Genomic DNA, 15,060 nt, shown 5'->3' on the forward strand with positions numbered 1-15,060 from the left:
AGTTCAGTGCGTCTCCAAAAAGTCTGTGGTGTAAATTGTCCCACACATGAATAAATATGAAAACAAATGGAGAATACAGTGCATGCAGATGTGGTTTACAGCAGTGGCGGATTGTGGAACGTGATAGATGGGTGGTTCTGGATTAAGTCAAGGTGGGCCTGAATCTAGGGTGTCCTGATATCAAAGCCGTTTTTTTCCGAATCCAGGAAATTATACTAAAGCAGCAAAGTCTTGAGTTGCCTGATGAAACATTAAAAACTGTTCACAGGGCTTAAAAGAGAAAAAGGGAATTAATTATAGAGCGGGCCTTTAGATTCATTCCCGGTCTACATTTCCTGTGGAAAACCTCTATAGGAGTTTTGGTGCAGAGTTTTGAAATTCATGTATCACCATCCACCCCTAGCCCCACCCACCCCGTCCCAAATTTCTCATCTGGTCACCCTAGCCTGATCACCACTTCACCAAAATTTATTACATTATGGTAGCCTATCCAGAAGCACCACTAAAGGGACATCACATCACACATGAAACAAGTATTCATAAAGATTTGTTTATTAGCCTACTTATTTTGTAGTTTACATTTCATCTGCTGTCAAAACTGAGCTAAATACATAAGCCTATAACATAGGCTATGGCTACCGAGCCAGGAACATATCATTCACAAAAAGGCAAAATTGTAGCCTATAGGGCAGATCAATTAGAGAGCACGTAGCTCTAACAAAACAACAAAAAACAACTCTCTATTCAGAGCACATTTAAAGGAATGACATGTTAATGAATATTCAGTGCCTGAACAAGAGGCTGAGGTCAACCCCAACGTACATAACATAAACTTTAGCTCCATTAAATAAGCAACATCCAGGCCCGCCCACAGCTCCACGTCTGGTTTACAGTATGTAACTTCAGGAACAGACTGATGTGATTTTAAAGTTGATTTACGCTGCCATCTTGTGGTATCATTTGATATTACATCTGCATTTCATACTCTGCACTGTACCCTGAAGTAAGAGATGTTGGTTGGGCACATTTTAGTGTAGTTCTCAGAGTGTTTGCTAGTTTTAGTTTGAGTTAGTTCTCAGAATGTGTTTTAAAACTAACTGAATGTAAACCAAAATTAGCAAACATACTCTGAAAACTGGCTTCGTGCTGGCTAGGACTTAGCTTCAACTTTGGGTTTTTTGGGTTCGAGTTGGCTTTGGTATTTACAGGTTTTGATCGAGATGGCTTCAGGTTGGTTTAGACTTGGCTTTGTTTTGGGTTTGAGTTGGCTTTGAGTTGTCAGATACTGGGCAGTTGTTATGGGACTGGAAAGTTGCTGGGTAGTTAGTTATAGTTTTCAATTATATGTGCCGAGTAGCTCTCCCCTCCTGAGTAGCTCTCCCTTGCTCACAGTCCCTGAGGTCTTCACTGGACGAATGTCCCACAGTTTAAAGGACATTCCTGAAAGAGACTTACCAAATTAGTATACCTGGACAAAAATCCATTATTGGGATGAAAAGAGATGAATGAAAGCATTCAATTCAAAGACGTGGACTGACTGACATTTACATCCATAGAGCTGCTAAGCTGCTAACACCAATACAAAGTGTTTCTATAGATAAAGACAATAGAAAAATATGTCTGTTGTATGCCGAGGACATGCTGATCAGATCTTAATGTACAATAGTTTGATGAATGGCGGACATTCTTTCAATACTCACATTTCTGGTGTTTCTCAGCTGTGATCCACTTGTTACTGATCCTGTAGAGATGAACACAATCCCAAAAGTTATGGATCCAGTTTAAAATATCTGTTTATACTTTGAATTAGCCAACTTCAGAGTCCTGACACAAGCCAACTGATCTGATGAGGAAATAACTAGCCATTAGTGTAGATCCCCCCAAAAAAAATCACATGAAAACAAACTCTACTTTTCACTCTACTGTAAAATCCCACATCTGTTCAAAAGTGCTACTGGCTGTAAAATGCTGCTTGCTTTTGTTTTGTCAGATGGCATTTTATTGTTTGAGGAAGAATTAAAGAAAAGGAGAAACTGCATTCAATGGGTAAAATCACTCCTTTGTTGTGCTAGAAGGTATAACTGTAGGGAAACTCCAATGTGAGGAACACATTAACCTCCCTGTGTTTATTACGATGCTGCTGAACCAGCATGTACTGAGTCTGACCCCCTACTGACCTCAGAGTCTCCAGTCTACAGTTTGGACTCTCCACAAGATCAGAGAGCAGCTTCACTTCTGAATCCTTAAGCTTGTCGTATCCCAGGACCAGCTCTCTCAGATGGGAGGGGTTGGCCTTCAGAGCTGAGGCCAGAGAAGCACAGCTGATCTCTGACAATGTGCATGAACTCAATCTGAATAAAGAATAAGAACAAGAACAATGATGTAACTTAGACAATGTTCCTGCTTGAACATCCTGCTTCAGAGCTAAAGAACTAAGCACCTGAACCCACCAGGACGCAGGTTAAAAACTAAACAAACAAAACAGCGGTCATTAATATTAATGGCAACGAGCTGCTACTTTAATAAAGACGTAATGACTTCAGTTCTTAAACTCTGCCAGCTCCAACAGTGGCTCCATTTATACTAACTCATGTTGTTCAGCCAAACACAAATAACAAAACCCAGTTCTTCTATCTGAATAAAGAATGTATGACATAGATAAATATCTATTTATAATCCAATCAGATGAGTTCAGGTTGTAAATGTGTAGCTCAACATTACTATTTCCTCTAATCAATGAGCTTTTCCCTAAAATGAGGAGTTTGCCATTGTGTATCATCATCGAGTCAGGCTTCTTTTATTTTACTTTGAAGTTAACAGAAACCCAAAAAATATTTTTTTGATTTTTTTTTCATTCTTTCACTTTAAAAACAATATTATTATACAAACAACTCTTTTGTAAAACATGAAAATATGAACAAAATGACGTGTGGATGTAAGTTATATTTGTACATACATTATATTTAAATGTTAATAAACATAAGATCCCTAACAGTAACAGAGTCAGTGAACTTACTTCAGAGTCTCCAGTCTACAGTTTGAACTCTCCAGAAAATCACACAGCTGCTTCACTCCTGAATCCTTCAGGTTCTTGTTGTATCCCAGGTCCAGCTCTCTGAGATGGGAGGGGTTTGACTTCAGAGCTGAGGCCAGAGAAGCACAGCCGATCTTTGACAAACTGCAGCTCCCCAAACTGAATAAAGAATATAACAAATAACTTTAGAAGACAATGTTCCTGCTTTACATTATTCAATGTTTAATAATCTGTTCAGAGCTGAAGAAGGTTTAGAATGTAGAAGTTTAGAAGATGGAGACTCCAAACACTTTAACAGGATGAAGGTTAAAAATGCTCAATGGTGTTTTAAGCCCCCAACATCTTCCAGGCAGCGCTGCGACCATTGACTTTAAGGTACCAAACCCTAACCTTAACCCTAACCACTGCCTAATCCTAGTGCCTTCCAGGCAGCAATCCCTGGAAGGAGATGTTGGGAGCTTAAACCACTGATAAACGTTAAAATAAAATAAACAAAATCTGAATGAAAATAAGTTGGCTTGCTTGCTAGGAGGTTTAGTTGTCAGTTCAGCATCATCTGTATTAAATAAAAGAATCACTTCATCCGATGTTTAAAGTGAATAAAATGGTCTACACAGCCTACTTACTGGAGTTGCACAACTACACAAATCATCTACAACTGTACAATATTGGTTATATTGTTTGGGGTTGGCCAGCTGAGGCCAGAGAAGCGCAGCTGATCTTGGACAGACTGCAATCACCCAATCAGAATAAAGAATAAGAACACTGGGCGGCCTCTAGCTCACCAAGTAAGAGCGTTCGCCCCATGTTGGCTGAGTCCTGCAGCAGCGCAGGGTTTGAATCCAACCTGCTTCCCTTTGCTGTGTGTCATTCCCTATCTCTTTCCCCCCTTCATATCTATCCACTGTCTAATAAAGGGAAAATTATCTAATAATCTTTAAAAAAAAGTATAAGAACATTGAGTATGTTTACATGCACACCAATATTCCACTATTATTCTGAAAATGGTCACGTAAACAGCATATTTTCAGGTTGGATATTCCGAAAAAAGGCCTTTTTATGAATACAGCATTTTCAGATTAAGACGAGGGATATTCCGGTATTATTCAGGTTTTAGAGACATTCTTTGAACAAATGTACAGCGCATTCGGAATATGTGTCTTAATCAGGGTTTTTTTACCCCAGGTTATGGCCTCTTGCCTGTTTACGGCTTACAGTCAGCTCTGGTTGCTATACACAAACCAACCAGCCAACAGTTTGCAGGGCTGCAGACCCGATAAGAAGGTGAAACACAGCTAATTTTAAACATTATCAAAGACTTGGATAACACCAGCTTTTTGGATATGTGCATATCTTTTCTAGAAGCTGGTTGAAGGAATGAAAGAGGGACGCTGTGTTGACACGCTCCAACAAGTCCTCCACTGCTGGAAAACTTAGAAAAAAATCGTATTTTGCATGGCTACATGTATACAGGAATATTACTGGAATATTCACTTTCATTAGCCATATAAACAGCTTAGTTTCTGAATATCGTTTTTTTTAAAAAAAAAAAAAAAAATTTTTTTTAATAAAATAATTTTTTTTTATTTTTTTTTATCCTCTTCGCTTCAGAGCTAAAGAAGGTTCAGAATGTAAATGTTTAAAACATGGAGACTTCCAACACCTCAACCCAACAGGATGCAGGTTAAAAACTAAAATAACAAAACAGCTGTTATTAATATTAATGACAACGAGCTGCTACTTTAATAAACATGTAGTGACTTCATCTCTTCAACTCTGCCAGCTCGAACAGTGGCTCCATTTACACTAACTCATGTTGTTCAGCCAAACACAAATAAAAACCCATTTCTTCAATCTGAATAAATAATGAATGACATAGATAAATATCTATTTATAATCCAATCAGATGAGTTCAGGTTTTAAATGTGTAGATCAACATTACTATGTCCTAATCAATGAGATTTTCCCTAAAATGAGCAGATTGACTTTGCCATTGTGTATCATCATCGAGTCAGGCTTCTATTTTATTATTTGTGAAACACTTAATTTAACAGAAACGAAAGAAATGTTTCTACTTCAGAAAGTAAACTTTCATTTTAAAACATATATTAGTTCAGAGGATCTTCTGTATAGAGATCAAACCATTTACCAACAATTATAAACATAAACATTGATATTTACTTTACCAAGTAACAATGGACAGTTTCTACAGTTTGTTTAACAAACAACTCTTTTGTGAAACATGAAAATATGAACAAAAGGACATGTGTGGATGCAAGTTATATTTGTACATATATTATGTTCAAATGTTAATAAAACAAGATCTATAACAGTAACAGAGTCAGTGAACATACTCCAGCGTCTTCAGTCTACAGTTTGAACTCTCCAGAAAATCACACAGATGTTTCACTCCTGAATCCTTCAGGTTCTCGTTGGAACTCAGGTCCAGATCTCTGAGATGGGAGGGGTTTGACTTCAGAGCTGAGACCAGAGAAGCACAGCTGATCTCTGACAAACTGCAGCCCCACAATCTGAATAACGAGTAAAAGAAGTAACTTTAGAAGAAAATGTTCCTGTTTTAAATGATTCAATGTTTAACAATCTGTTCAGAGCTGAAGAAGGTTTAGAATGTTAAAGTTTAGAAGATGGAGACTCCAAACACCTGAACCCAACAGGATGAAAATACAAAAAGTTAAAGAGCTGTCATTAATATTAATGACAATGTGCTGCTACTTTAATAAAGACGTAGTGACTTCACCTCTTAAACTCTGCCAGCTCCATCAGGCGCTCCATCTATACTAACTCATGTTAGTATACACAAATACAACCCCACAGAATCTGATTTAAGATCAGAGTCAAGTCAGTTTCCAGTTTGTCAGGATGAATTTTGAGGGAATGTAAACAAAACCTACTATATTTCTTCATCTTCAGTTTAAACTTTTCAGTCAGTATCATACGTTTTCATAAACAGGTTGGAAAATAAAAATACTGACTATATTTGTATTGTCTGACAGTTGAAACCGAGATTATATATTCATTGTATATATGTTTTTATGGTTATTAATTTCTTAAAATAAAAACCTGATGGAGAATATAAATCCACTGTTTAAGAGGTTCAGAGTGATATTTATTAATATATGTTATATTTAAATCTGTAGCTCAACATCGCTCTGCTACAGTCAAACTAAACCACAGGAGAGAGAAACATATTTTAGTATTAAGATACTCAGTGAGGATCAGCATAATATCAGCAGTTTAATGTCACCACAACTTTCACAACATATTAAATACAGCCCATTAGTAAAACATGGTGTCTGACCTCAGAGTCTCCAGTATACAGTGAGGATTCTCCAGAAAACCACACAGCAGCTTTACTCCTGAATCCTTCAGGTTCTTGTTGTTACTCAGTTCCAGCTCTCTCAGATGGGAGGGGTTGGACCTCAGAGCAGAGACCACAGAAGCACAACCGATCTCTGACAAATCGCATTGCCTCAATCTGAATAAAGAATAATTAATGTAGATAAAAATCCATTTATAATCCAAGGACTGATGTCAAACCAAATTTGATTTCTCTACTTTCTGTTACTTCAATTGTAAAAATACTGAAAATTTATGAACCTAGTATGTGAAACCTCAGTCAAGGATTTGAAACCGACCTCAGAGTCTCCAGTCTACAGTTTGGACTTTCCAATCCAGCAGACAGAAGCTTCACTCCTGAATCCTCCAGGGGGTCATTGGCAGTCATGTCCAGCTCTATCAGATGAGAGGGGTCGGCCTTCAGAGCTGAGGCCACAACTTCACAGTGAGTCTCTGAGAGTCCACATTGAATAAATCTGTCATGACACATGAATTACAAAATCTGGTATGAAGAGCACACTTGAAACACTTTTGATGAACATTTGCTCTTCACATCAGTGGTTCAGCTGATCTCTCAGTGTTTGACATGAAACAATAATCCTCTCTCTCTCACCTGCAGACTGTATTCTTAGTTTTTCCTTTAATCTTGCAGACAAAGGGAGAGAGTAACAGTTACATTTAGGGTTCCATAATGTCCACAGTCTCTCAGTGTGATCTGATCCTATGTGTGACTCCACAAAGTGGCATGAATCAAAGAATAATTTCATCTTGATTAGAAATCATCTTTACAGCTCAGTGAACAGTTTCAGTTGAAACGATGAGCTCTCTTTACTGGATACCTGCTGCTGTCAGGTTCATGTCTATAAGTAGGAAATTTCAGTTTCCAAACAGAGCAGAAATGAAACAAATATTAAAGATAAAATAATAATACATACTGTATGTAATCATTACTATAATTAAATGTGTTGATGTGCATGACATATTTTTTTAGACTTTTCTTCATCTCAAATGTATTCAGCTCACAAACACAATTAAACACAGACTAAAGTTACATTATTTTCAACATAGTGTCATTAGAAAGATGTTTATCAGCATGAAAAATATAATCAGACCTCTGCTATTGGTGGAAAATGATACACATCATTAAGCAAACTCTTACATTTTCAACTAGTGGTAAAATCAGTCAGGTATTACCTGTATGTCTGATTAATAATGAAGTTAACTTGCTGAAACTACTCATGTGTTAATAACTTTACTGCTTTCACTGATTACTGATAAAACACTGCTGTGAGAAAACCTCAACCTCTAAAGTGTGTTTGTTTCAGGTTTACATGTTGAATAGAATTAGAAGAAAAACCTGTAAAATGTAATAGTTTTAGAAATAATTTAAATAACTGAGTTCATTAACTTGACAGCTAGAGACACAACCACCTGAAACATAAATATGTTTTGCTCTCACAGCTCAAGATCATCTGTGACATAAAACAACTGATATATTTTTGCAATAAATAATTGAAACACAATTTGAAAATAATGATACTTTTAAAGTTTGTATTTCAGGAACTAAACTACAAATCAACACAGTTTTATAAAGTTAATGACATCTGGACTTACCGAGCCTTTCTGCAGTTCCCCACAGCTGGGATCAGTCTCAGTCGTCCCTCATCTGATGTGTTGTACTTCTCCAGGTCCAACTCATCCAGAACCTCCTCTGACATCTGCAGCATGTAGGCCAGAGTTGAGCAGTGGATCTCAGAGAGTTGCTTCTCTGATCTGTTCTCTGACTTCAGGAACTCTTGGATCTCCTGATGGACTGAGCGGTCGTTCATCTCCGTCAGACAGTGGAAGAGGTTGATGGTTCTGTCAGGACAGAACCAATTACTGTCCATCTCCTTCAGGTTGTTGATGGCACTCTGAATGATTTCTGGACTGTTGTCTGTCTGACCCAGCAGGTCTCCTAAGAGTCTCTGGTTGGACTCCAGAGAGAGGCCATGAAGGAAGCGGACAAACAGGTCCAGGTGGCCATTTTTACTTATGAGGGATTTCTCCATGGCTCTCTCCAGGAAGACATCCAGGGATGGGTAATGATCATTGTCCCAATCATCAACATCCTCTTCAACATCATATTCAGGATCATCATTATCATCAACATCCAGGAAGTCCTTCAGTACCTGTGTGTTCCTGTTGGTGTAACAGTGGAACAGGTAGACTGCAGACAGAAACTCCTGAACACTCAGATGAACGAAGCAGTAGACTGTTTTCTGGAAGATCACACTCTCTCTTTTGAAGATCTCTGAACAAACTCCTGAGTACAGCGAGGCCTCTGTGACATCCAGACCACAGCGCTCCAGGTCTTCTTGGTAGAACATGATGTTTCCTTTCTTCAGCTGTTCAAACGCCAGCCTCCCCAGCTTCAGAAGAACTTCCCTGTCAGCCTCCGTCAGCTCCTGTGGACTCGTCTCATGTCCCTCAGCATACTTGAGCTTCTTCCTCTTTGTCTGAACCAGCAGGAAGTGTGAGTACATGTCAGTCAGGGTCTTGGGCAGCTCTCCTCTCTGGTCTGTAGTCAACATGTGGTCCAGAACTGTAGCAGTGATCCAGCAGAAGACTGGGATCACACACATGATGTGGAGGCTCCTGGATGTCTTGATGTGGGAGAAGATTCTGCTGGACAGCTCTTCATCACTGACTCTCTTCCTGAAGTACTCCTCCTTCTGGTCGTCAGTGAAGCCTCGTACTTCTGTCACCCTGTCAACACATGTAGGAGGGATCTGATTGGCTGCTGCAGGTCGGGTAGTTATCCAGACGAGAGCTGAGGGAAGCAGCTTCCCCTGGATGAGGTTTGTCAACAGCACGTTGACTGATGACTTCTGTGTGACATCAGAAACAGCCTCATTGTTGTTGAAATCCAGGTAAAGTCTGCTTTCATCCAGGCCGTCAAAGATGAAGAGAACTTTAGTGCGAGTGAGCTGCTCTGCTGTGAGCTTCTGTAAAGATGGATGAAAAACACGGAGCAGCTCCAGAAGACTGTACTGCTCATCTTTGATCAAGTTCCGCTCCCTGAAGGAAAGAGGAATCACCAGACTGATATCTTGGTTTTCCAAACCCTCGGCCCAGTCCAGACAGAACTTCTGAACTGAGAAGGTTTTTCCAACGCCAGCGACACCGCTCATCAGAATGACTCTGATGGGTTTCTGTTCGTCAGGTAAGGCTTTAAAGATTTCATGGCACTTGATTGGATTGTCGTGGAGGATCTTCTTCTCGGAAGCTGTCTCGAGCTGCCTCACCTCATGTTGGGTATTAACTTCTTCACTCAGTCCCTTTGCGATGTAGATCTCAGTGTAGACCTTGTTGAGGAGGGTTTTACTTCCTGTTTCACAAGTTCCTTCAATTACACCTTCACAACTTGTCGTCTGACTGATTTTATGTCCAACTACAACATCCTGCAGCCCAGGAACTGCCAACAGAGACAGTACAATATGTGAGTAAAGAAAAAGGTTCTGAGAATCTGGTGATTATTTTAGAACAACACAAAAAAATTAAACATTTTTAATTTCATGATTTTTTTGAAAACTCTTCATGTCTGTGCCCTACAACAAAACAAGAATAATCTTGTCTTCAGACATGAAGGCATAAGCAGACAGATGGACATTCTTACTTGTTCTGGATCTTTTTCCACATTGGGGACAGGAGGAGTCTGAGGTGATGCACTGTCTACAGAAACCGTGTCCACAACTGGTAGAGACTGGATCCTTCAGGACGTCCTGACACAAAGCACAGCAGGACGGCTGCTCCTCCACAGAATCATGAGTCCTTTTCTTCTCTCTGTGGAGATTAATTCTTTATAACACATTACATTACTTTACAGGTGAAAAACCCACTAGGCCAAGCAAGACATCCAATAGTGAAGTGAGTGAGTGAAGTCATTAAGACACCACCTCCAGCACCACTGTGACAAATCTCAGAAATATCTTAGATCAGGATATATCCTTTAACACCCACAAATCACAAACTTCAAGAACCAACTTTCTTTTTTATTTTACCTCTATCTTTAAAGTTTCCTGAGATAACTTTTGTTATGATTTCACACTATGGGCCCTTTCTTGCACCCAGCTAGCGCAAAGCCCGACGCAAGGTTTCTGCTAGTTTAATACAGAAGCAGTGTTCAATTTTCCTGTCCAGCGCCCACGTCGTTTAAATAGCAAATGCACCTGCGCCAGGAGCTTCACGCTGTACGCTTACATTGTTAAAATAGGACCCAATAACTAAAATTGAACTAAATTGTACTGAACTGAACTGTCTTCTACTGTGTCTCTTCACTGTACTCTACAGTCCTCAAGTATTTATACAAAAACAGTATAGATTATCAGACATTAGAAACTGAATCATCTTCAGGTCAGTTTACTGTAGTAACAATCTCTTACTTTGTGTCTGAGGGTCTAGGTTCATTACTGAAGTCTGGAGGTCTGTCTTTGGACCAGTCACTCTTCACAGACAGACAGCTGGAGACTGGAGACGCTGATCTCCGTCTGTGGAAACAACAAATTTGTGTTTACAATTCCATCTCCAAAATTTGTAACTTTCTACATAACAGTTTATTTCAGGATTTTCAGTCAGGATTTAGAATGCATCACAGCACAGAGACGGCAAAAATTAGAAATGACCTTCTAACTGCTTCAGACAAATGACTTGTCTCTGTACTTGTCTTATTAGATCTTAGTGCTGCATTCAACACTATTGACCATACCACTAGAGGGAGGAGTGAGGGAGGAGCTGGTTACACTATACACCCCCTGCTTTATCGACGATTTAAAAATCAACGAGACCATAATCCCAAAAATTAACATCATTCTGTGTTGCAGAAGACTTAAAACTTGCGATAGGCACCATAAACTCATTATGAAGATGTATACTGAGGTAATAACTCGAGAGAGAAGTGGGTCACTTTCTCATAGACTTCTACAGAAACCCACCTCTTTTTGCAACCGCAGGTGTCGATAGAGGAAATGAAAAATTTAACAGGTGACCATGTGTTTTATGATATATATATATGCCGTCTTCGACCGGCAATCTGAGCTCCGGCGGCAGCGTCTCTTCCCCCGGGCAGGAACACAGCTTTGCCTCGCTGCTGCGCCGGTCCCCGCTGATCCAGATCGGACCGGCCAAAGACAGAATGGTGATCAGGAGGATCTTACACGTAGTCCGGGACGACCTGTAAGTCGATTTCGGCGGGATGTTCCACTGCGTTTGTCGGCGGCCGGCAGACAGAGAGAAGCTACGGCGGGGCAGCAGAGTCCGTCTGCGGCTGCAGGATCTGGAGCTCAGTGCCCGCTTCCTGGGAGCCAAAACCGACACCACGCAGCTGGTGACCCGGGCCGAACTGCTGGGCCCGCTGGAGAGAAGGGAAGCCCGGGAGAACCAGAACCAGGACTCAGTGGAGCGGACTGTCACAGCCTGCTGAAGTTTAAATCAGAGGTTTCCTAAAGGGAGTCTGGTGGGACTCGGAGTGTGGACGACGAAACATGACTTTAAGTCTCGTTTGATAAATAACTACATGCAGAAATAAATGAATAAATAGTGGAGGAGTGAGCCTGGACATTTCAGTCTGTTTAAACTTCACTTTGAAGCAGAAACTCTTAGTTCAGAAGGGTAGTATGGGCTGAAATATGTGCCACCAGAAACTGAATTTGAATCATTTATATTTGAATTTGAATTGCTAATCTTGAATAATTGCATTGAAAAATTGAATCTGAATAGTATAATTTGAAATTGAATGTATTCGTTTGTAACTGAAGTCCAATAAAATTTGATCTTCACTGAAAATTGAACTCTCTATATATCCTCACATTCAGTTCTCACTACTCAGATTCAGATCAGCAAATTCAATTTCAAGTTACTGAGACAGACATCCGGGTACTTGGAGGATGAAGGAAGAGCAATCGAGCGCAGATCGATAGATACAGTTCAGTGGCGCAGGATTAGCACTAAAGATGCCAAACTGTTTTTGGATGTTGGAACGAAAGAAATGACAAAAAACAAACAGCAAGGGATAACAGTTCACAGGTGAGAATGTGTTTTATGATATATATGGCGCCTTGGACCTGCAATCTGAGCTCCGGCGGCAGCGGGAGGTGGAGAGTTCCGTGGCAGGCGGCAGCGTCTCTTTCCCCGGGCAGGAACACCGCTTCGTCTCGCTGCTGCGCCGGTCCCCGCTGATCCAGATCGGACCGGCCAAAGACAGAGTGGTGATCGGCAGGATCTTCCACGTAGTCCAGGACGACCTGTATGTAGATTTCGGCTGGAAGTTCCACTGCGTTTGCCGGCGGCCGGCAGACGGAGAGAAGCTAAAACGGGGCAGCAGAGTCCGTTTGCGGCTGCAGGATCTGGAGCTCACTGCCCGCTTCCTGGAAGCCAAAACCGACACCACGCTGCTGGAGGCCCGGGCCGTACTGCTGGGACGGCTGGAGGGAAGGGAAGCCCGGGAGAACTAGAACCAGGACTCAGCGGAGCGGACTGTCACAGCCTGCTGAAGTTTAAATCAGAGGTTTCCTAAAGGGAGTCTGGCGGGACTCGGGACTGTGGACGACGAAACATGATTTTAAGTCTCGTTAAACATGCACATGATGATAAAGCTACACTTTTAAATCACAAACAAAACTAACTTTAATATGTATATAAACGCTCTAAGGAAGGAGACAAACGATCAGATATTAGAGTTGATTAAAAATACTCAAATAATAATTTACTATTTTGCGTTTTAATGTGGCAACATCTTGTATAAACTCAGGGGACTGACTCTTACATCACATTGTATTGCAGGCTTGCTGATGTACAAAGTAAACCAATGCAATTCAAATGTTTAAATTAATTAACATGTATTTTCAAATATGGATAGTCACAATATTTTGCATGCAGTAGGCTAGACTAAGGTAAGTAGCGATAGTTCATTTTAAGTTTACTTAAGTGGAAGAATGTGACTAATAAACCTAGGCCTACTAACACCAGGCATTACATTGTGAACATTGTGAACAGGTAGATTATATTATCTATGAGTCTCTGGGTCAAGGCGAGGCTGTGCTCCAAAACTTAGGTGCTGATTGGCCAAGAGGAGTCCTGTGTATCTGAACTCTACCTATCGCTCTGCGCTCGATTGCTCTTCCTTCATCCTCCAAGTACCCAGATGTCTGTCTCAGTAACTTGAAATTGAATTTGGTAATCTGAATTGTGAGAACTGAATGTGAGGATATATAGAGAGTTGAATTTTCAGTGAAGATCAAATTGTATTGGACTTCAGTTACAAACGAATAAATTCAATTTCAAATTATACTATTCAGATTCAATTTTTCAATGCAATGATTCAAATTAAACAATACAATTTCAAATTATGTGATTCAAATTCAGTTTTTCAATGCAATTATTCAAGTTTAGCAATTCAAATTCAAATATAAATTATTCAAATTCAGTTTCTGGTGGCACATATTTCAGCCCATAGGGTAGTTTCTGTTTGGACTCAGATCTGTGAACCGATCATAACAAATATTCTTTGTATTAACAAATTAATTAGTCCCTTTGTTTTGTATTCGATAGTTCATCTTAAATTTACTTAAGTGGAAGCAGTATATAAAGCTATGAAGTGGAAGAATGTGACTACTAAACCTAGGCTTACAAGCACTAGGCATTACATTTTGAACAAAGTAGATTATATTAATATCTTAAATTTTCTCGATCATAAATACATGTCTGACCTTTGGAACGAAATACAAAAACTAGAAAATCGCTTGAGATTGACAATATATGGTGATTTTATTTCCGTTAGCCCTTTGCCTACATTGACACTGATGCATTAAAGAGGAGTGACTCTCCTGTTCCAAGAAGGCGGCTCTGTTGATGCATTCGTTCCAATGAACAGCAGCAGCCAGGCGACATCTAGTGTTTATATCTATGGGAGTCTCCCCCTGCTGGAATTCAGACAGAATGCAGGTGTAAGGCACATGCGCATTTGCAGCACTTCGCCAAACCAGATGCTTTGTCCATTAATATACAGTATATGTTCTAGACTGCTGGGGGAAGTCTTATGACCCATGGAGCTCCTCTCTCTCCATATTTGTGCATTTATGTCCCATGAATGCATGTTATTGACTTTGAAGCTTCTTTACCGGTGTCCTTATGCTTTCTCACAGATTTTGTTGGATTGGGGTGGCACCTAAGTTGTGTTTGCAGTGGCTACAGTAGTCCTGCTCGACCCCCTGCTACTACCCTATGCTGCTTTGATCAGTACATATACTTTACTGCCACAAAAAAACAAATTTCAAGAATGGCCTCTTTTTTTCACCATAAAGTGTCCTGAGATAAATTCTGTTATGATTCAACACTTTAAATAACATTGAACTGTCCTTTATTGTGTTTCTTTACATTACTCCACTGCGCTATTGTTATTATAAAAGAACAGTATAGATTATCATTAGAAACTGAATCATCTTCAGGTCAGTTTATACTAGTAACAGTCTCTTACTTTGTGTCTGAGGGTCTAGGTTCATTACTGAAGTCTGGAGGTCTGTCTTTGGACCAGTCACTCTTCACAGACAGACAGCTGGAGACTGGAGACGCTGATCTGTCCTCCTCTTCTAATTCACGCATCTTCTCAAGTCTGAGAGTTAACCTATTAACAC

General features: G+C 40.0%; 1 protein-coding gene across 7 annotated transcripts in view; it reads right to left on the reverse strand.

Annotated features, from left to right (window-relative positions):
• Nucleotides 1-536: 536 nt before the first annotated feature.
• The window catches only part of LOC120550714 (NLR family CARD domain-containing protein 3-like), a 17,367-nt gene continuing 2,843 nt past the window's right edge, over nucleotides 537-15,060 (reverse strand). For 2 of the 7 annotated variants that reach the window (XM_039787459.1, XM_039787458.1), the window contains 11 exons: nucleotides 14,904-15,059; nucleotides 10,816-10,920; nucleotides 10,050-10,231; nucleotides 8,006-9,848; nucleotides 6,691-6,867; nucleotides 6,354-6,530; nucleotides 5,389-5,565; nucleotides 3,017-3,193; nucleotides 2,178-2,351; nucleotides 1,701-1,741; nucleotides 537-1,440 (listed from right to left, as the gene is read on the reverse strand). In XM_039787459.1, coding sequence (XP_039643393.1) covers nucleotides 1,439-1,440; nucleotides 1,701-1,741; nucleotides 2,178-2,351; nucleotides 3,017-3,193; nucleotides 5,389-5,565; nucleotides 6,354-6,530; nucleotides 6,691-6,867; nucleotides 8,006-9,848; nucleotides 10,050-10,231; nucleotides 10,816-10,920; nucleotides 14,904-15,028 — 3,180 coding nt within the window. In that variant the 5' untranslated portion in view covers nucleotides 15,029-15,059 and the 3' untranslated portion in view covers nucleotides 537-1,438. The remainder of the gene's footprint in view (nucleotides 1,441-1,700; nucleotides 1,742-2,177; nucleotides 2,352-3,016; nucleotides 3,194-5,388; nucleotides 5,566-6,353; nucleotides 6,531-6,690; nucleotides 6,868-8,005; nucleotides 9,849-10,049; nucleotides 10,232-10,815; nucleotides 10,921-14,903; nucleotide 15,060) is intronic. The other 5 variants (XM_039787463.1, XM_039787461.1, XM_039787464.1 and 2 more) reach the window with 5 other exon arrangements.

The sequence above is a fragment of the Perca fluviatilis genome, chromosome 21, assembly GCF_010015445.1.
Source record: "Perca fluviatilis chromosome 21, GENO_Pfluv_1.0, whole genome shotgun sequence".
In the NCBI taxonomy this organism is placed as follows: domain Eukaryota; kingdom Metazoa; phylum Chordata; class Actinopteri; order Perciformes; family Percidae; genus Perca; species Perca fluviatilis.